This window comes from Zingiber officinale, chromosome 5B (genome assembly GCF_018446385.1).
Source record: "Zingiber officinale cultivar Zhangliang chromosome 5B, Zo_v1.1, whole genome shotgun sequence".
Lineage (NCBI taxonomy): Eukaryota > Viridiplantae > Streptophyta > Magnoliopsida > Zingiberales > Zingiberaceae > Zingiber > Zingiber officinale.
The window spans coordinates 85,646,774-85,668,751 of record NC_055995.1 but is presented as its reverse complement, the minus strand read 5'-3'; the positions used below and the strand labels follow the sequence as shown (position 1 = coordinate 85,668,751).

At 38.0% G+C, this 21,978-nt stretch overlaps 1 protein-coding gene across 3 annotated transcripts; it reads left to right on the top strand.

The window, feature by feature from the left end:
* Positions 1 to 245: 245 nt before the first annotated feature.
* Positions 246 to 21,349, top strand: LOC121984779 (cingulin-like). Of its 3 annotated transcripts, none has more exons than XM_042537910.1 (8): positions 246 to 549; positions 13,649 to 13,840; positions 13,978 to 14,100; positions 14,990 to 15,027; positions 15,097 to 15,226; positions 15,512 to 18,676; positions 19,763 to 19,893; positions 20,904 to 21,349. In XM_042537910.1, exons 1-8 carry the CDS (start codon positions 469 to 471, stop codon positions 21,115 to 21,117), a joined length of 4,074 nt encoding a protein of 1,357 aa, XP_042393844.1. In that variant the 5' UTR covers positions 246 to 468; the 3' UTR covers positions 21,118 to 21,349. The 3 variants fall into 3 exon arrangements, with proteins under 3 accessions (XP_042393844.1, XP_042393843.1, XP_042393845.1); XM_042537909.1 differs by having other exon boundaries at positions 247 to 549; positions 19,754 to 19,893; XM_042537911.1 differs by lacking the exon at positions 13,649 to 13,840 and having other exon boundaries at positions 247 to 549; positions 19,754 to 19,893.
* The last annotated feature ends 629 nt before the right edge of the window (positions 21,350 to 21,978 follow it).

Below are 21,978 nucleotides of genomic sequence, written 5' to 3'. Positions count from 1 at the left end.
CTTGCAATTCCAATCGCTGTCCATTCCAACGGGCTTCGCTTGACGGAATCTTTTGCAACGGCGAGCGGCCGCTAGTGGGGATCAGAAACAAGGCCGTGCGATGACTCGAATGATCCTAACGCTCTGAAACCGAAATCTTCTCCGTTGACACCATGAGAAGTGAGGGATTGGATGTTGCGAACGTTGGAGGAGATCCGGCTGCTACACATGCGCCACTGCAATGAATACCTCAATGATATTAACGCAGTGGGGGGGAGTAGAAGCGGCGAGTGAAGCGAGGGAAAAAAAGCGTCGCTGTTCTTTCTCGTCTCCGACCTCTCCCGATCACGAGAGGGGAGCGAGGGGAATCGCTCGGCTTTCAGCAGCAAAGATTCCTCTAGTTTTTCGAAATAGCAGAAAGCATCATCTCGAGGAGGAGGAGGAGGAGGAGGAGGAGGAAGAGGAAGCAGTGAAGGAGGGGGATATAGGATGTTCAAGTTGCATCGCCACAGGTCTGAACGATTCGGGGAGAAAGTCGAGTTTAAGCTCTCCAATCTGCAGGCTACCAAGGTGAATATTCTTCCCTGTATGCTTTGATTCGGGTCTTGTCTTCTTGTTTGGTGTTTGCTTGTGTGAATTTGGGTGTTGAATCTTTTGTTTGACATCACTAATCTCTGCTGCTATACTGGCCCTTCATTTGAGTTTTTTACTTGCAATAGCGAGCAACGTATGAAAAGAGATGTTCTTGAGGTAGTCAGGTTGAACTTTGATGAAATTTGTGCTACCTGTTGTTGAACAAAGTGCTGGATCTGTAAATCTAAGCAGCTGGAGAACAATGCTTTTTCTTGGTCTCATGATGGTGACCTCTAGAAAGTTAGTGGTAAAATGTTTGCATTTCGTTCAATTCATTGGAGACTGCAAGTTAGTGGTACCTTTTCTATCAATTTTCTTTTTGCCCTCATTCTGCATAGTCTGACAGTAATTCTCACTCTGGTCACCTGCAAGCTTTTCATCATTATTGACTTAACAAAGTTGAACAGAGTGGCTGGATGCTCATGTCCTTAATTCATTCCTCAAGGATGAATCAAGGAAAGCGTAACAATTGACATTTGAATCTCCTGATTGAAGCTAAAGGACCTTTAAATGTTCCTGCTGAATTCTGAATCCCAATTCATTATTAGGGCACCAAAGTTTTCAGATTCAGACTGGTAGCCACTTTATCCATATCTTGTAGTGTTGCTGGATTCCTCTATTGCCTAACACTTTGTGACACAGGGAAGGAACTCCGGGTGCGACATTTGAATTAGAGGTTTGCAAATAAAACGTAGGAAGAAGGGGATTCGCCAACAAAGAGGCACCTCTAGGTTTAAACGAAATTAATTTTTATATTCAAATCAAAACCAAACTCAACATTAATATCAACAAACCTTTACAAGAGCCCTAACCCTTGTTTAAATAGCCTAAGAAATTTTAAAAAAAAAGTCACAATAGAAAAGTCATAACAGAAGAAGAAAAAGTAAAAAAGAACTAATCTTATAAAAAAGAATAAAACCTAAACTAACTCTAAATTATTTTTTAGAAAAGAAAACAAATTCTAAAAATTCGAAACAAATAAAAGAAAAGTCAAAAGACCAAATCTAAAGTTTTGGAGATCCAGTTCACGTGAACCATGACGCTGCAACACGATCATTCCCTTGGACACGGCTTGGCCGTGTCAGCCATTGGATAGCCGATTCTACCTCGTCCAGACTCCAAATAGAGCACAACCACGTAAGGAGGTCACGGGCAAGTCATTTTCCTTTTTAGTAGTCTCGATCGTCCTTCTTTAAGGCCCAAAAGGGAGGTTGATAGCCTCATTTTCTTCTTGTCATAGTTCGAAGGGGAACATAGCCGTATTAGAGGACATAAACGGGTGCTGCTGCTTTGCATCAGACACCCCAGGTTGAAAATAACTCATCCTCGAGTTCATGATAGTGTCAGGTAGTAACCTGGGAGGAAGATCCTCTAGACTTTGGGAATCTTCATCGATCTACCGACTAGCATGACATCATGAATGCTATTCTTATTCTCGAATTCATCTGCTTTTGCCAACTGGTTTGAATTGGGTTGAAAATAGATGTTTGTAATGATATGCGTGCTGATCTTGTCCGAAAGCGTGAAGCTGGGAAGTGGCGGCTTCGCTGACTGGACGCGGGCTTCGCTCCGCGCTACAATACAAACGACGTTAGTGTCGGGTCAGGAAGGGGTCCCCGGTGTTGGCCCTCCGACGCTCAAGTCAGTCACCGGAATGTGGAGAAAAGCGAAGCAACAGTAGCGACAGTGGAACTCAAGAATAACGCATACCTCCTCCGGAGATGGGCCCCCTTTATATAGAGCCCTGGTGGGCACCGTGTGTGCTTCTCAAGGCATGAGCACACTCTCCCAGGTGTCCCATGAAAGGGCATTGTCAGGAAAATACATTTGACACCATATCTTAACAGGACATGCATATCCCTGACGCGATGATAGAAGCTTCCACCGTACGATCCACCTATCGACCATGCCTCGTGTCAGTGACACTATTTCCCAAAAGGATGTCGGGAGATACTATAGTGGTCCCGTTACTTGGCCGAGTGGAGCAGCCGCTCGACCGGGACTCTGCTCCGTCCCCGATCAGGTCCCAGGTTGAGCGGGTAGCCGCTCGGCCGGGAGCCCTCCGCTCTTTTTGCTTCAGTCGCTACCCGCTCGGCCGGGAGCCCTCCGCTCTTTTTGCTTCAGTCGCTCTTCCACGCTGGCTGCGTAACCTGCCTTCCTTCGTTCGGATAAACTATCCGGTCTTCCTTGGCATATTTCCGTCGGTCAGGCCCTGATTGTCCCAACCGGCCGTTACATTTACCCTCCGTTCGGCCTTTAGACACTTGGACGTTGACCATATTGACTTTGACCTCCCCCGTGGCAGTTGATCCCATGCCAAGTAGGCCTCCTTCCATCGCCACATCAAGTGTTCTCTACTGTTCATAGTTTGCAGGGATTCCATGTTCCATAGGACAACCTTTTTATCATATCCAGCACTAACAAGTAATTTTCCATCTGAAGAGAAATTGTAGTAAACTACTTTGCTGTTATTGGCTTGGATACAACTAACCTCATTAAAACTAAAACTAGTTAAAGGTTCCACATTATTCTCAGCATTACTTTTCAGTGCAGCAAATATGTCTCTGCCATCTCCATCATCATTTGACAGAAAAGATTCAACATTATCATCTAATGAACCAACATCACCAAAGTGCTCTAAGTCTTCTAGAGAACTTGAAGACCCTTCCTGATTTATCTGTTCCATACATCATCAAACTTTTTGCTATGGTGCTTGAATTTTGCAAGGTGCTAGCCATTGAAGCACCATCACCAGGAGTATGGATGGATGGAGTTGATGGGCGCGAGTTAGCACAAGGTGCTGCAGTATTTCCTGTGCCAGTACTGTTTGCAGGTCCAGACGATAGAAGTAGAAACTGGCTTTGATTGGGTAGAAAGGGTTTGTTTGCCTGAGGGGCAAAGTTTTGGCGTAACTGGTCAATTCCTGTCAAAGGCCAGCCTTTCAGAAGAAGGCAACCGACTCTTTGATTCACTCCAATACCACTTAGTCCAAATTTTGCTTGTATTATTCCATGGCTATACAATGAAGAGGGTTCCATATTCAAAGGTTTTTGTGGCTGTGCTAGACCCATGATTCCCTTAACATTACATGTCTGTTGATTTTGCCCTTGAATAAGCTGTGTAGCAAAAGATCCATCCATTGGGTTGCTTTGGATAAATTACCTTTGGTGGCTGGTTGCTAATTTGAGAAGTGCAACACTATTAGCATCAATAAGTTGTGGGGATATTTCACCATCGTCGGGTTGTGTTTGCTTCATTCGTTCCTTTTTACAATCCGCTAAATCTCCATCACCAACTTCATCGATGACTTCTTCTATTTCATCATCGTCATAAATTGGATCATTAATCGTCTCGATCTCATCTTCGTCGTAAATTAGATCACCGATTATTTCAATCTTTTCATTTATATCTTTTTCAAAAAATTTTTTATCTAAATTAAAATAAAAGAACTTATGACCTTTAAGATCTCGGGCATTACAATCATAGTGTGAGACTTCCTCAGCCGAAACCTTCCTGTTATGACCTCGACCGTTTACCTCACGATCTTTATGATCTTGCGTCGCTAGACGCTGAGATAACTCTGTGACTTGCCTCTGTAGATTTTCAAGTATCTTGTCTTGAATGCTACGATCACGATGTGAGACTTCCTCGGTTAGAATCACGATTACTGACGACCCTCCATTTGATCTAAGACTCTGATACCAACTGACGCAGGGGAAGGAACTTCGAGTGCAACGTTCGAATTAGAGGTTTGCAGAGAAAGCGTAGGAAGTAGGGGATTCACCAACGAAGAGGAGTCACCTCTAGGTTTAAACGAAAATAATTTTTTTATTCAAATCAAAACCAAACTCAACATCAATATCAATATACCTTTACAAGAGCCCTAACCCTTGTTTAAATTGCCTAAGAAATTTAAAAAAAAAGTCACAACAGAAAAGTCGCAACAAAAAAAAAAAAAGAACTAATCTTATAAAAAAAGATAAAATCTAAACTAACTTTAAGAAAATGCAAGAGAAATAAAATCTAAATTAATTTTTAAAAAAGAAAACAAATTCTAAAAATTCGAAACAAATAAAAGAAAAGTCAAAAGACTAGATCTAGAGTTTTGGAGACCCGATTCATGTGAACCATGACGTTGCAACACGGTCGTTCCCTTGGGCACGGCTTGGCCGTGTCGACCAAAGTCGATTCTGCGTCGTCTGGACTCCAAATAGAGCACAACCACGTCAGGAGGCCACTGGCAAGTCATCTTCCTTGTCGATAGTGTTGATCATCCTTCTTCAAGGCCCAAGAGGGAGGTTGATAGGCACGTTTTCTTCTCGTCACAGCTTGAAGGGGCACATAGCCGTATCAAAGGGCATACACCGGTGGTGTTGCTGGATGCTCCTGCATCACTTTGTTAATTGAGATGGAAAGAATCATATCTTTATTGAAAGATGAGGTATATTTATTTGAAAGACGAGGTATATTTATATACAAGATTATGAATCTATCTTAGGAAGCTATCTACAATTAGGAAGCTAATTAACAACTAACATAATATTAATAGAGAGAGAGAGAGAGACCCATAGCTAACACTCGCCCTCAAGTTGGAGCATAGATATTAATCATGCCCAACTTGTTACAAAGATAATCAATTCGAATCTCATTTGGAACTTTTGTGAAAATGTCTCTAATTGTTCACTAGTCTTTACATATCATGTAGAAATCAAGTTTTGTTGAATCTGTTGGTGCAGTTTTGCACTAACGGTCTAACTCAGGTTTTGATGAATGACAAGTGAGTTAAGTTAGGTATTTTGTGAGCTAATTGTTGTACCGAGTGTGCAGGAATTGACGAGTCCAAAGGATCGGACACCAGGCTGAAATCTAGCTAGGCCCGTAGGACCAGATAGCTGGTGTGAAGTCTAGATAAGTCAACGGGCTGACCGAATATCTGGCAGAAAGTCCGGTTGGGTCCGCAGGACCGGACAACCAGCAGAAGTCCAGTTAGGTCTGCGAACCGGACAATTGACATGAAGACCTGGGGATCACTAGTCAATCAACTGCAAGATGGTAAGTAAAGGTAAGTCACTGGAGGAGAGTAACTTTGTGACGACGCGTCCTGGTTGAGGGATAGTAGGCGTCGGTCCAGGTTAGGTCCATTTTGGATCTCTAATTTGAGACCTTGACTAGTTCCTGGTCCTGGGAGGACAGGAGTTAATTACTGCTTCTTATTTTCACTGTGCTAACTTTGTTTTGCAGATTAGATGTTTTAGTTTTGGACTAACACAACTTGCAGGGTAAAAAGGAGCAAAAAGCTTTCGGATAAACAGTACCCGAAGGCGCCTTCAATGGCTTGAAGGCGCCTTCCAAGAGATAAAATTTGGATCTCAGCGCAGATAAGGCACAACAAAAACGGGATAACGTTTCTGTCATTGGAGGCACCTACAATATGGAAGGTGCCTTCCATGCCCTATTTAAGGCAGTCTCGACCAAGCTTTAAAAAACAACTAATATACGAGCCACTACGCGTCCATTCGCGATTCCAACTACACCAGCATCCTGCTGCGACTCTGCTGCGACTCTGCTGCGAAGGTGTTGCGCCCGACTACTACTCCGAGGACTTCCGATCGCGGCCGGCACATTGACACCGACACTCGAGCGCTCTCACTTCAATTCATACGTGTCGGTAACGGAAGTTTTTTTGTAATTAATTATTGCAAAAGAATAAGTACAGGGTGTTATATTTGTTCTAACTTTTTTCGTACTCGATTACCTCTTCCAGAGGTACTGAAAGAAGTATTTTAGTGAATTATCCGTCGATAGGTCTACCTGGGTCTTGGAGTAGAGTCGCCGGAAGCTCTGAACCATGTAAAACCGACCATGTTTTCTTGTGTTTTTTTTCTTCTCAATTTTCCGTTGCGTACTTAAATTTCAACAGAAATAAATTTTCAAAACTACATGATTCCCCCCCCCCCCCCCCCCTCATGTGCGACCCGATCCAACAACAGTAACGTAATTTAACTTCCCAACCAATCTTTGATATCATGTTCAAATAGTTTTTCTTCTCCTGTGAGGTGCATGTTCTGAATCATTGGAGCACCATAAGGCTTTGCCCCTAATTTTCCTGTCTCAGTTAATAGATTGAGGAGACATATTGTCTTTGAGATAGAAATATACATTTTTTATTCCTTGTAACTTAAATACCCAAGAAATACTTTAGCACCCCATGTCCTTCGTGTGAAATTGAGTATGAATAAAAGACTTAAGACATGAGATTCCCGTAGCATCACTTCGCAACGTATGGATAAACACAATTAAAAAAGTCTTAATCTCAGCACAAAATGCATAAAACAGAGAAAATAACTCAGAATGACTTTTCATTAAATATAACAAAGTTACACTAGAATAATCATCTATAAAAGTAACAAAGTACCTAAATCTAAGTTTAGACAAAATAGGATAAGAACCCCAAATATTAGAATAAACTAATTTAAAAGGAACAATAGCATGGTTATTGACTCTAGGGCTCGAACTAAGACGGTGATATTTTGCAAACTGACATGATTCATAATCTAATGAAGACACCTTACTATATTGTGTACAAAGCTTCTTAAGCAAAGGGAGAGATGGATGACCTAACCTACAATGAACCTCAAAGGGAGAAGTGACACTCAAGCAAGCAAAATAATTTGAGAGTGGTGTGTCCAGATTCATGTCCTTTACCAATAATCTTCTTCGTCATAAATCTTGAAATAAACAATGATCAGGAAAAAATGAGATGCAACAGTTAAGATTATGAGTTAGTTAGCTGACAGAGAGCAAATTAAAGAATAAATTAGGTAAATGTAAGATAGAGGATAGAGGAAGCAAAGGGTTAAGGTTGATAGTGCTAGACCTACGAATACAAGATGGAACCCTATCAACTAAAGTAACAGTAGGATTACTAGTTTTGAACTGAAAAGTAGAAAAGAGACTAGAATTAACAATGATATGATTCATGACACCAAAATCAATGACCCATTTGGAGGATGAGGAAAGAAGACATGCACTGTGTTTACCTGAATCAACAATAGCAGTGATAGAAGATGATGAATTCTTGAGTGATTCCTGATATTGTGAGAACTTGGTAAATTCATGTGCAGAGATAAGAACGGATTTATCAGAGGTATCATTAGTGGACACAATATGGGTCAAATGTTTTTGCTGCTTTTTTTCTACATTCAAACTTTATATGGTCTGGCTATCATCAGTAGTTGCACACAATACCACTAGAATTCGGTGTTCGAGTTTCAAAGTTCTGAAAGTCATATTTTTTGTTTCCACCATGACTAGTTGATCTCCCAGGCATATAATTAGTATTGTGACTTACCAAAGCACTACTAAGCGAAACAGATGTAGTACTTTTTGAATGGAGAATGCAAATAAATACATCTTGTAAAGAGGAGATCTTAGAACGAAAGAGAACTTGTGATTTAGCAGACTTAAAGTCAGGCAAGTGAGGAAGCTCATGATAGTCATTTGTTCTCGTTGGCGTTGTTGAACATTCACATCAGGCTAAAGGGCAACAACATGTTAAGCTACTCATATGTCTTCTTGAATGTTATAAAATAATTGATCTTGTTTTTCTATAAAAGGCTTTGCAAACCTCATACACGTGGGAGAGATTCTCTTTTCCAAAGTAAAAAAATTTTGTAATCCATCAGTTCTTTCACAAATTCATTGACCAAACCAATTACCTCACTATCAATAAAATTTCGAATCCGAAAGAACAAGTGAGTCAAATAACCATCTGCTTTGAATCATCTTTAGGAGGATTATCAATCAAATAACCATCTTTATCAATACTTCATAGATAGAGGCGAATATTCTTACTTCAATCCAAGTAGTTTAAACCATTTAGCTTATGGTCCGTGATTTTAGACATCACAGCCATAAGACCTTGAAACCTAGCAAAAATAACGGAAGACCAAATAGAGGTTACAAAACAGAAGGCTGCAACGAAGAAGGCTGTTGAAATCTAAAGGAAGTTTCAGAAGGCTACAACAAAGAAGGTTGTTGGAATTCGAAGGAAGTTTCAAAAGGTTGTAGCGAAGAAGGTTGCTCGAGGTGACGGAGATAAAGACCATGAAGGGTGAAGAGAAGATCGACTGAGATGCAATGGCTGATGGGCGATGAGTTGATGAATGTTACAGTGGAGATGGAACCCTAATTTCAAATCTCTAATGTTGTGATATCATGTTAATTGAGATGGAAAGAATCATTGGACAACTTGAGGTTGTGGACAAGATCTTGAAATCGCTGAGGTGGATGAGATTTGGTGAAAATGTCTACGATCTGAGTCTGTGATGATATGGGAATCAACTGTAGAGTACCATGAGTGGCATGATGTTGTACTAGATGACAATCAATCTCAATATTTTTGTGAGTTCATGGAAGACATCATTGTGAGCGATCTACATGGCACTGTTATTATCACAAAAGAGTGGGACAACGGAAGACAAAGAAACACCCATATCTTGAAGTAACCATCGTAGCCATAGAAGCTCAGAGGCAAGGGCTCGATATTCTGCTTCAGTACTGCAGTGAGACACAACGGTTTGTTTCTTGCTACGCCATGAAATGAGAGATGTACCAAGAAAGAAACAGTATTCAGTGGTGGATCGACGATCAGTTGGGTCACCTACCAGCATCAGAATATGCTCGCAACTCTAAAGGAGATGAGCGAGAAAAGTGTAGCCCATGAAATAAAGTTCCTCGAATGTATCGTAATATGCGAAGAATTGTTGAAAAATGAGTGGTATGAAGAGTTGACATGAACTGATTCACAATATGAACGACATAGGCAATATCTGGCCGAGAGAGAGTGAGATATATAAGACTTCCAACTAGTTGCCGATGAAGCATACCATCACTGAGAGGAGTATCATCAGTAGTGGACAAACGCTTAGTGGAGACAAATGGTAGTAGTAGTTTTTGTGTCAGTGATGCCATCCCGAGATATGAGATTTGTGGCGTACTTTGCTTGTGACAAGTAATAACTTGATGCCCAAAAAATAACTTAAGTTTTCAAGATCTTTCATTTCAAACTACTAATGAAGAAAGGATTTCAGATCATTGATGCCCATTTGTGTTATCGCCAGTGATTATCATGTCATCCACGTAGTAAAAGTAGAGTACTCCCTTGATTTGTTTTGCGTAAGGACAAGGCATGATCATAGGAGTTAGACTGGAAGCCGAGATGCCCAATAGTAGAGCTAAATTTGGCAAACCATGCTCGAGGAGCCTGTTTGAGACCATATAGTGCTTTGCGAAGTTTGCAAACTTTATTAGGAGGAGGATCATAGCCAAGTGGAGGTTGCATATATACTTCCTCTATTAAATCACCATTGAGGAATATATTTTTGACATCCATTTGAAATAACGACCAACTTTTACTAGCAGCTACTGTAATAAGGCTACGTACTGAAGTCAAGCGGGCAACAAGTGCAAATGTCTCCTCATAATCAATGTCATATTCTTGAGTATAACCCTTAGCGATAAGTTTGGCTTTATATCTGACAATTGAACCATCAGCTCGAGTCTTGATTTTAAAGACCCATTTGCAACTAATAATAGAGTTATTGGAACGTTTATCAACTAAGTCCCAAGTATTTGTTTTAGTAAGTGTCTGCAATTCTCCCATCATTACTTGCTGTCATAAAAGGTTAGAACTGCCTTCACGAAAAGTGCGAGGTTCATAAAGAGAGACAATAGCTGAGTAGACATGAAATCACGAAGAAGAACAGAGGGTTGACTTACACGATTAGTACGACGAGTAGGTAGAGGAGTGTCTGATAAGGGAGATCAGATGGAATATGTGTTGGATCCTCAGTTGGAGAAGGCTCTAAGGTAGAAGGCTCACGTGAGGTTGAGTTGCTTGAACTATTAGATGATCCTGCAAAAGAGATGTTACGGAACAAAGAAATAGTAGGATCAGAAAGGAATTGTTGAGGAGATTCGTGGACTTGAAATTTGGAGAGAGTTGAGAACATCTTATGTTCCCAAAAGGTTACATGACGAGATATACGAAGTCTTTGAGATAGTGGATCCCAACATCTATGCCCTTTGTGTTCGATGTCATACCCTAGGAAACAACATAGTCGGATTCGAGGTTCTAATTTTGTGTACTCATGATGTTGCAATAGTACAAAACAAGCACAACCAAAGACTTTGAGAGTATGATAATCAGGGGCTTTATTAAAAAGACACTCAAAGGGAGAGATGTTACCTATGATGGGAGAAGGGATACAATTGATAGTATAAACGGCTGTGAATGATGCTTCCCCCCAACAAGTTTTAGGACAAGAGGAAGAAATGTGAAGGGCTCAAACAACATTGAGGATGTGTCTGTGTTTGCGTTATGTCCGACCATTTTGTTGAGATGTTCTAGGATAAAATTTTTGAATAATGATACCCTGATGTGCTAAAAACTGAGTTAATTTTGAATCTCTATATTCCATGGCATTATCAGTGCGTAATATTTTGATTTTAAGGAAAACTAAGTTTGAATTATGTTGGCAAAACTAATGTATATAGAGGACAACTCAGACCTATTACACATCAAATAAATCCATGTGTAACGAGAAAAATCATCAATAAATATCACATAATATTTCAAACCACTCATAGTGTCATGTGGTGCAGGACCCATATATCAGAATGAATCATATCAAACGGAGCTAAAGAAATAGAATCATTTGGCAAAAAAGATAAGGCATGACCTTTAGATAATTGATAAGAAACACAATAAAAAGTATCTTTCTTAACATAGCCTAGAGAACCACTAGAAATTTAAGATTCCAAATGGTCAATAAATAGATGACCTAGACGAGAATGTCAAATTTGAGAGGTGACAGCTCCAACAAAGGTTTGTGATGGAAGGTTTAGAGAAGTCAGTCCAAACAACCACCCAACCCTACGCCCTGTTCCAAGGAGCTTGCCCGTCTGTGGATCCTGCACATTACAACCATTACTCGAAAATGATAAGTTAAAGCCAAGGTCACATAATTGTCCAACACATATAAGATTTAGGGAAAGTTTTGGAACAAGAAAAGTATCAGATAGACAAAGTAGAGGTTTAAGTAGTGCCTATACTTTAAACATGTAATGTAGTATTATCAGCAGTGTGAACAATATGTGGAATAGATGACTTTCTAGAAGACGTAAAAATAGAGGATTTAGAAATTATATGATTGCAATAACCAGAATCAAAGAACCATGAGGTAAAAGTACCTGAAGTAGCAGATAGTGCAGGGGAAGATATGGTACCATTATCTGGTTGGAGATGTTGGCGAAGTGACTGAAGGTCTTTAAAGGAGAATTTTGGGGAGGGTATTCGCTATTGGACCATCTGTGGTAGCAACAATAGTAGAAGAAGATGCAGGGTGAAAAACCTTGGATGATAGACCTTGCGCGACATTTTTGTATATCAATTTTTTCATCCAGAAATATGATGTCCAAGCTTTTTACAATAATTTCAGGAGCTTCTGTATGAATGTTGAGGTGTTTGACCCAAGGTAGTATCAACTAAAGATACATACTTTTCTATGTGTAGAGCATGTAGACGAGTCTCTTCGGTGATTAACTCCTTAATTACGACGTCGAGGTTTGGCAAACATCCTCGATGAAAAAGAGAACTTCTAATAGACTCAAAATCATCTTGGAGAGTCATCAACAAGTGCCAGATATGTTGACGATCACGGAGATTGGCATATAGATGGTAGCTACGTCAGTACTTGGCCGTACAGGATCACCAAGTGTAATATGATCCCAAATTTCTTGTAATTCCGAGACATAACTATGAATTGTTTGTTCTAGTCATTATGGAATTCGATGAAGTCTCGTATATAGCTGAAATTGGTTGACATCATCAGATACAGAATACCACTTCTTTAAGAAATTCCATACCTCTTGAGCAGTATCAAAACGCCGAAAGTCGAGCTTAATTCGCTTAGCACAAATATTTCGAAACCATGTCAAAATTTGGTGGTTTATGTCATCCCAGGTGACTAGACGCTCTGTAAACATATCTTCTGCTTCATCTAGCTTTCGTGTAGGTTTAGATATGTCACCAGTAACAATGCGCCAAAGAAGTCTTCCTTTAAGAAAACTACACGTTTCTTCAACCCACAAATCATAGTTTATTCCATAAAATGTAATATTAATAGGATGGGGGATGTATTGAGAAAATTTAGAAGCTTAAATTGAAGCAATAAGCCCACAACAAAGATCGGCACAAGGGGAAGAGACCAAGACGATCAGTAGAGAAGACTGTCGACGAGGGGAGCAATGTTAAGAGCAATTCTCAACCGACTTCTGGTAGATGGTCGTCACGTAATACAAATAATATTTTGGATAAAAGAAAGAAGTAGGTAGAAAGGAAAAGAGGGTTTTTCAGATCTTAGCTTTGTTGGTGCGAGAAAACGTTGCTGGAAAAAAATATTGCATGAAAAAAGAGGGCAGCGGCTGAATTTTAATGCTCTGATACCTTTACGGAACTTAATGATGAAACTTAGAGAGAATGAGGAATACAATTTTTTTTATTACATATGAACGTCTTCATTTATACACATTTACACATGTTAATTAATTATGATTGATTAAAATCATAATCTATTTCCATATATATACTTATGTTAATCAAGAAGGAGATCCTTAATTAATTATGATTGATTACAATCATAATCTGTTTCCATATATATATATATATATACTAATATCTTTATTGAAAGATGATGTATATTTATATACAAGAATATTAATCTATCTTAGAAAACTATCTGCAATTAGTAAGCTAATTAAGTTAATTAACAGCTAACATAATTGACAAATATATACAGATATATTCTGCTATATATACAGCTAACATATATATACTGCTCTATATATATATAGCTAACACACTTAACATCACTTGTTCTGCTGTGTTTATATGAATTTTGCACTACTTGTTTATTTTATGGTATAAAATAAATGGATTGGAAAATAATTGTTTGATTTTATTTTTTACGTACAGGTTCCTAAAGTATGGGACAGACTTTTTCTTTCTATTGTATCGGTGGAGACTGGAAAAACAATTAGTAAAACTAGCAAAGCTACAGTGAGAAATGGGAACTGTCAGTGGACTGATGCAGAGTCCATATGGGTGTCCCAAGATAATACATCAAAAGAGCTTGAAGAAAGCCATTTTAAGATTGTTGTTTCACCGGTCTGACACAAAAATTACTATGTTTCTATATGTAATTTCATATGTTAATATTAGATAAAATCTCCTTTTGCTGAAATTAGTAGTTTATGCTGGTTAAGAGCTATGACTATGTATGTTAGAATGGATTTCTTGTGCAGGCTTCTGCTAGATCTGTGATCATTGGTGAGGTTACCTTAAATCTAGCAGATTATATAAGTGCAGGTGATGCTGCCCCTGTCTTCCTTCCTTTGAAGAATTGTGATTCTGGGACAACTTTACAAGTAATGTTACTCTTTATTTAATTTGCATTCCCTAACTGAAACTATGAAGATTCTAGTGATGTTTGTATCTTTAAATGAGCATATTTGTTGTCAATCATCGACAAAAGTGATAATCACATAATGAACTTAAATTAGCTTATTTGGTTGCCTCATTGAAGGCGACATTTTATATAAACTGATTCTCACACACACAAAATGTTGTAAATACCATCATAGAATATATGTACATTTTCATTGTGTTTTTTTCTATTAGTATTTTAAAGTTTAAACAAAAATCAGCCAGAGCATAGTCCATAAGGCAAGAAAGTTTTTGGTTTGTATAATTGATAAACAGTTTTAAAGATAGTTTCTGCCGACTAGGCATATAAGATTGATACAGCCAACCAATATAATTGGGATGCATAGCTTGTTCTGGGTTTTCTGTTTCAAACAAAGAGTATAACTCGAAGGAGAAGATAAGATGGGTGACATGGTCAACTGTGTACTTAATCCAAAGAAGCTATTTTCTCATAATTTCTCTTATTTTCTATTTGCATGCTAATATAAGTTTTGAAGGGGAGCCTTGGCGCAACGGTAAAGTTGTTGCCATGTGACCAAAAGGTCACGGGTTCGAATCCTAGAAACAGCCTCTTGCAAAAAACAGGGTAAAGCTGCGTGCAGTGGATCCTTCCCCGGGACCCCGCATGGCGGGAGCTTCGTGCACGGGGCTGCCCTTTTTTTTTTATGCTAATATAAGTTTTCAAATTTTCATATGAATGCTGCCCATTTGTGTTCAAGGATGATGTCTCTAATTGAGTCACAGGCTTCTTGCTCCGTATAGGAAGTATCAGTATCAAAGTAACTTAATTCAATTTGTTCAATTGACAATATTTTCTATTTTCATGTGCAGGTCAAGGTTCAGTGTTTTCCCCCAAAATCAAAATTCAGGTCAATTGGTGATTTGTTTGATCCCAGTGCTATCACTATATGTTATTGATAATGGTTTATATAATGCAGAGTTGGGAAATCTTTTAAAAAAGCTTCTCATGTTGAAGATCAGAATAATAACGATGACCTGGATGGCAAGTCTGATGGTTCTTCAAACAATCAGTTGAGCAACACCTACCCAGACGAATATGGAAATAGGGTGATATACCAGTGCACCATTTTGACCGTTTTCCTAGCATTTCTATCATCGTGAATGTGGTTAACCAATGTGCTTAAAATAAGTTATTCAACAAATAGGAACATTCATTTGCTGCCTTTTTCATGCTCTCCGTCTTTATTTCTGTTTGTCATGGAATTTGCATCTTTTTTAGAATGTATTGTACTTTACTAAGGATAATGTTCTATTCCTTTTCGGAGTTTGTTTCACTTTCAAATGGATACTGCCTTTGATTATTTTAACAAGTATTTTACATCTTTCTTACAGGACACAAGCTTCTCGGCGTCAGGCTCACACCGTAGTTCTGATTCAGTTGATAGCTTGGGCAGGACATACTTTTCTCCCAAAAAAAGCTCAAATGGGGTGCAATACATTGGAAGACAAGATTCATCTGGCTGCCAAAATGCAAATTATGGCACAGTTCGTGTAGACGAACATCTAAGATCATATCAATCTTCTTTCAACTCTAGGACCTCAGGCTCCTCGGTTCATACTAATCAATGGGAAGATACCGCTGCACAAGCTTCTGGAAGTGGAGTGAGGATGCCTTCATTAAGGCCGTCTGATTCTTCAAAGGATCTTCTTGAAGCTGCTGAAGAGATAGAGGAACTCCGTGATGAGGTTAAGATGTGGGAAAGGCATTCTCGGCAACTGAAACTTGATATTCAGAGTTTAAAGAAAGAAATTTCTGAAAAATCTAAGAATGAGGCAAAGCTGGATGAACAGATTTTAGCTGCAAACACAGAACATGACTCTTTAAAGCTTGAAGTTGAGCAACTAAAAGCAGCATTAGAGGAATCACTATCTGAACAAAGAGATAGTGTGCAAAAGGAACTGGAGGAGGAGTTGAAGTTTCAGAAAGAATCCAATGGCAACTTAGCTCGACAGTTGAAACAAACCCAAGAATCAAATATTGAGCTTGTCACAATACTTCAAGAACTGGAAGGGATCACAGAGAAGCAGAGACTGGAGATAGCTAACCTTTCGCAACGGAGCAGTCCAAATGGACAAGAGGTAGAAGATAGGAGTTGTAAGTCTTTGGATGAGCAAATGCTATCTAGTAGAAGTAGTTCTGGTCTAGAAAGGGAAGTTGAGTCTCTCAGAAACAAAGTACAGGAATTGGAGAGGGATTGTGCTGAGCTAACAGAAGAAAATCTTGATTTGTTATACAAGTTAAAGAAGTTAAGCAAGGATGCTGAAAAAGGAGGTCCATCCCATGATTTTATGTCTGAAAGGTCTCATTATCAAATTTCAACTAACAAGTGTGAATATGAAATTGTCTTCCTTAAATCTCGAATCTGTGAACTTGAGGATGAGCTTAAAAGGAAAGAAGTGACAACTGCAACTTTGTCAACTAAATTCGAGGACCTTGAAAAAGCTTCTGCTGATCTTGCAATAGAACTGCAGCATTATAAGGATGAAACGAGTGGCCTTGAGGCAAAGCTCCGCGAAATGCACAAGGAAATTAGGGAGAAAAACTTGGAACTGTCCAATATGCATCAAAAACTTAAACTAAATCTTGAAAATGACTTGGAAGGTTTTGATGCTGTTTCTATGAGAGTGTCAGACAAAGTTGAGCCATTCAGCTTGTCAGATATGCACGATGTTACCGAGGATAATTATGTTGCAGATAATGATTATGCTGGTGATCGTAATGTTTCCCCTGTGAGCACAGGTCTTCTCAGTCAGAAGAAGAGTCGTCATGTAGTGGATGATATTTCTAGAAGTTTTTATGAGTTTGAGCAACTTATTTCCAGCCTTCATAAAGAGAAACGTCAACTGGAGGAAGATTTGGCATCTCAAAGAAAACAAAATGATGAAATGTCTAAAATTTTGGAAGATGTGCAGAATGATTTAAAAGAGATTACTGGTAGCATGGAATTTCATGTTTCTGCTAATAAGAAACTTGAGAAAAAAACAACGGGACTTGAAAGTTGCAAAAAAGAACTAGAGTTGCAAATCTCTGAGTTTGAACAAGAAAATATCAATTTGTCTGAACGTGTATCTGGCTTAGAAGCCCAACTAAGATATATAACAAATGATAAAGAATCCAAAAGATTGGAACTAGAAGATACCCGATCACTTCTAGCAGATTTGAAGTATGAAGTTGAAAAACATAAGGGTGAAAATGAAGTGCAGAAATCAGAAATTAAAGAAAAACTACTGAAGACACAAAAGCAGTTATCAGAAGCACTAGAAGAGTCGGATGTTTTGAGGAGATCAAATTCAAAACTGCAAGCAACAATTGAGAGTCTCAATGAAGACTGCATCTCTCTTCAGAAACTAACAGGAGACCTGAAGCGACAGAAAGTGGAGTTGCATGAGCATGTTACACAGCTTGAAGTTGAATTGCATGAAACAAGAAACAAGAATCTTGATTTTCATGAGCAAGTTGATATTTTAGAATTGAAACTTTCTTCGCTACAAAAGGAAATTGTATCTAAGGAGAAGTTGCTGCTTTCACAACTTGAGCAAAATTTTCAAGATGTCAAGGAACATGAAGAAAGAATAGGGAAGGCACATATTCTGTTGAATAAGATTGAAAAAGAGAAAACGGTTGAAGTTAAGAACTTTGAGAAAGAGATAGCTGACCTTACTGCACAAATGACATCAAGTCAGGATGAAAAAGCAAAACTAGCACTAGCTGCAGTTCATGAAGCTTCAGTTCTGCGATCAGATAAGTCTAAGCTTGAATGTAACCTGCAGGAAATGAGTTCAAAAGCTAAGATGTATGAGGGTGATTTACAAAAACTGCAGAAAGAGTCTAAGGATAAGATTCAAGGGTTAGTCGATTTGCATAATGCTTCCAAACAGAGCGAGGAAATGTTAATGGCTGATATTGAGCATATGAAACGAGTGATGGAGGGTGTCAAATCTAGTGAAGAGAAACATAGGAAAATGGTGAGTGCTTTAGAGTTGAAGCATAAAGCTTCAGACTATGAAAAACAAGAATTAGTGGAAGAAATTTCTTGGTTAAAAGTTCAGTTGCAGAAATTCTCTCATCTTCAAAATACAATGTTGGACCTTAAAAACTCTCTTGATGAAACAAATTGTGAAAAGCAAAAACTAGAAGAGATATTGAAGTCATTATCAGAAGAACATGAAAATTTGATGTCAGAGAAATCTTCTTTGACTGAAAAGCTTTCCAACATGCAGAGGGCTTTATGTGATGCTGAAGATGATAGGTGCAGTAGGATAGCCTTGCAAGAAAAACTTTTGAGGATGGAAAATGACCTATCAGTAAAAGAAGCATCATGTGCATTTGAAGTGGAATTGAAGAATGAACTTAATCGAGTAAAGCGAACAAACAGTGAGTATCAAAGAAAGCTTCAAAATCTTGAGCAGGAGAATGTTGATTTGATGAAGAAAGTGCAATCCATGGAGACTAAAATGTTGAGAAGATTGTCTCAGGATCAAGAAATGAATAGCCAGGTACTGCATTGCATGTACTTAACATCATAAGTAATTTGTTTTTAATGCAACTTTTTGTTCAATTGAAAAAACTTTTAGTATAATTCCTGAAACTTCTTAGATCTATTGAGAAGCCAGTTCAATCCATATGGAGTTGTACACTAGTCCAGTTATGTCCTAAAATTGAAAGAGGTGCAGTAAAACAACCTTTGGGTAACATCTTGGTACTGATAAAATGTTTGATTAATGAAATGCGAGGGCTAGAACTGTGCTGAAATCAAAACATAAGAAAATGTAGAAACAAATTAGTTAAGAATGAAAGAAAATAAGGACCCTATCATAAATTGTACTTGTCAGCTAATATGTTGTTTTCACTAAAGTTTGCTTATCCTAATTTTGCTGTGTAGGGATCTTAATCCAAAAAATCTTGTTTTCTGAACTGACATGATCATGCCCAACCTGTTGAAGACGATCCATTAGTTCACCATCACTAAAGTACGGATTGTCTACCCATGTTATGATTAGATTTGGGTTTACCAGATGTTCTGGTAAGATTTAATTCTAAACCTAATTCAACTTTAAGAGGGACAATCTAAAACATGTCAATATCATGAACTACCAGCCCATCTGATCTACCAGTTTATATAGGTCAAGTTAGGATTAACTCAAATTATTGTACCTTATATCCTCAAAGTATATGTACTTTGCATGACAAGATTTTAGTTTGATGTTACCATGTTCGAGCCTGTTGAAAAAACTAGTAGTGGCAACTTTCTATTGCTGGCTTGCTTCTTTCTTAGCTCACCCTTGGTTGGAAATAATAATCTTAGCTTATGGTTGGCACAACAATTCATATACTGAAGCATATTTGAATATTCCAAATTTCATCATCTAGCATGCATGTCAGTATAAGAAACATCTCACTGATTTTTTTGAACTATGTAATAGATATCAGTAGGGCATGAGAAATGCTTCGCAGTTGTTTAGTTGTAATGATGGTTCTAGTTTCTCATTGGTATATAATCTAGTTTGATCTTTAGAAAACTCTATCTAGTGAACAATCTTAATTTTGTTGATTCATTTGTTCAAATGTGCTAGGAGAAAAAGGTTTCAAATTTCCATATTGAAGATTCATGCATCAGCAATGAAGTTGATCATCACTCAGATACCCTTTCACTTGGGTCAGGACAAACTGAGTTTTTGGAGAGAAATAACATGTACAAAGAGGAATTTGGAAGGCAAGCATTCTTGCAACTCTTTCTCTATGTTCTATCTTATGTTCTAGCTGTGATTTTATTTGATTTACTTTTTATTACTTACCTACTGATTGATATCCTCATAAAGAAAATTAATGAAATACAATACCTGGGATCCTGGACAACCATGATACTTGTCTACTGTCATGATGAAATTTGTATTTGAAAGAACTGCACCAAGGCTAGTGTTCATCAGAAAAAAATCTTGAAAAAAGATGAGTGAAGGTGATCAGTTATGAGAAGCCAAATTGGCCTTTTACTTAATAGAAGAAAGTAGTTGGAAGTAATAAATATATTATTCAAAGGGATAATTACTAACTCTAGCATCAAATTTGATGTTTGAACAAATCTAACACCAACTTCACTTTTAACATATCTATTCAAACGCTCTAGTGGATTTTGTCCCACCTCATACTTCTAGGGTTAAGAGGTTTATCATGAGTTTATATATGCCCATGCAGTGTTATCTGGTAAGTAATAGAATACTTTTCTTCCTCCAAATTCTGCACTTGAAACTTTTTGTTCTTTTCCTCTCCGTCTTCTCTCCGCTATCCAATTAAATGATGCAATGAAGGTGTGGCATATTGAGTGCTCACTATGGTTCATCTCTGTGACACAAGTTGAGGGAGAATCTTGACCTTATGATGGAAAATATTTGCTTTGAACATGATTGAGAATGCTACAATCTTATACCTACCACCGGTGGTTATTCACGATTCACACAAAGACAAAGGATTGGTTAAATTAGAGGAATGTTGTTACTTGTACTGACACTTGGTAGATCAGTCTGGCACTTATCTAGTAGGTTTGTTTCGTTTCTCATCTAGACTTGATGATATAAACACAAAAAATTCACATATCCAAAGTGCCTCTTTAAATGTATCTCCAACTCATATAACTCGTGCTGTTATGCTACCAAAGGTGGTTGATTGCCCTCCTTCCCTCTCCCTTCCATTTGATAAAGTTGTTCTCACTAGCTATGAACTTTTCAGAGTCATCTCTCAGAATCAGTCTAATGACATTGAAGCTCTCAAGAAGGTCATCAACGACAACTCAGAAACAATCTCTTCGTTAGAATTGGAGCTAAGAGACATGAAAGAGCGGTACCTTCATATGAGCCTCCAGTATGCGGAAGTCGAGGCTCAACGCGGGCAACTGGTAATGCAGCTCAAATCTGTGAAAAAGGAGAAAAGTTGGTTTTCATGAACTCTGCTCATATGACCTCTTCTTCCCCTCTTTGCTGTGGCATTTATTTTTTTTGATTGCCATATTTGGTCGTTGGGTAAAAAAATATATATAGAACATGCTGCTGTAAATCCATGCTTGTAGATTTCATGAGTGGCTGTCTTGCTAAATAATCTTAAGTGAATCTTGTTGGATCCAAAATGTATATATTCAGATGGTATAATGTTATAAATTGACCATCACTCACTCCCAAGTAAACGTGTGTTTCTATTTCCCTCTTGTTTTGCGATGAACTTGTGATTATTATATTATACTATATATTATATTTATATCGCAATGTATTTCTGTTCAAACAATTAGTCATTTTGAGTTTGGTTTGTACCTTTGTCTCATCCTTGTAAAAGATTTTCCTTCAATTGTCAAAGTAAAAGCATCAATTTCAAACATTAATGGCGTTGAATAAGAGATTAAACACAATTCAAAATCAGCTTCTCAGGATTAATGTCCAACCAAAGAGCAGTTTCCTTTTTTTTTTATTGTTCCATGGATTGAATCGATTAAAAATCTATTCAGCTAAGAATTATTTTTTACAATTTTAATTGGACTTGATCAACCTTAATTCCAATTTAACCATTTGACTAATTAATGACCACGTTTTCAATCTTGATGGATTAAGAAGTATGACTTGACAACTAATTAAGACTTGAACTTTCAAATATGTTCATCCAAAGGTTTTGGTTCTTATAAGAACTTTGAATGCATAAAAACGTTCGATTGCTGCAAATTAAAATCGGTTGGCTGTTGCCTTAAATTTTGAGATTTAACTTTCCAACAAAGTTGGAAGCATGTTTAGATTCAGCTGGATCTATCCACTTAATATCA

What these genes read in the sequence shown, in the direction of transcription:
- LOC121984779 (XM_042537909.1), top strand. Translation starts at nt 469, where the DNA reads ATGTTCAAGTTGCATCGCCACAGGTCTGAACGATTCGGGGAGAAAGTC. An exon ending in CCCCCAAAATCAAAATTCAG is followed by an intron (nt 15,028 to 15,096) that starts GTCAATTGGTGA and finishes TATATAATGCAG; the next exon opens with AGTTGGGAAATCTTTTAAAA. An exon ending in ATCAAGAAATGAATAGCCAG is followed by an intron (nt 18,677 to 19,753) that starts GTACTGCATTGC and finishes CAAATGTGCTAG; the next exon opens with GAGAAAAAGGTTTCAAATTT.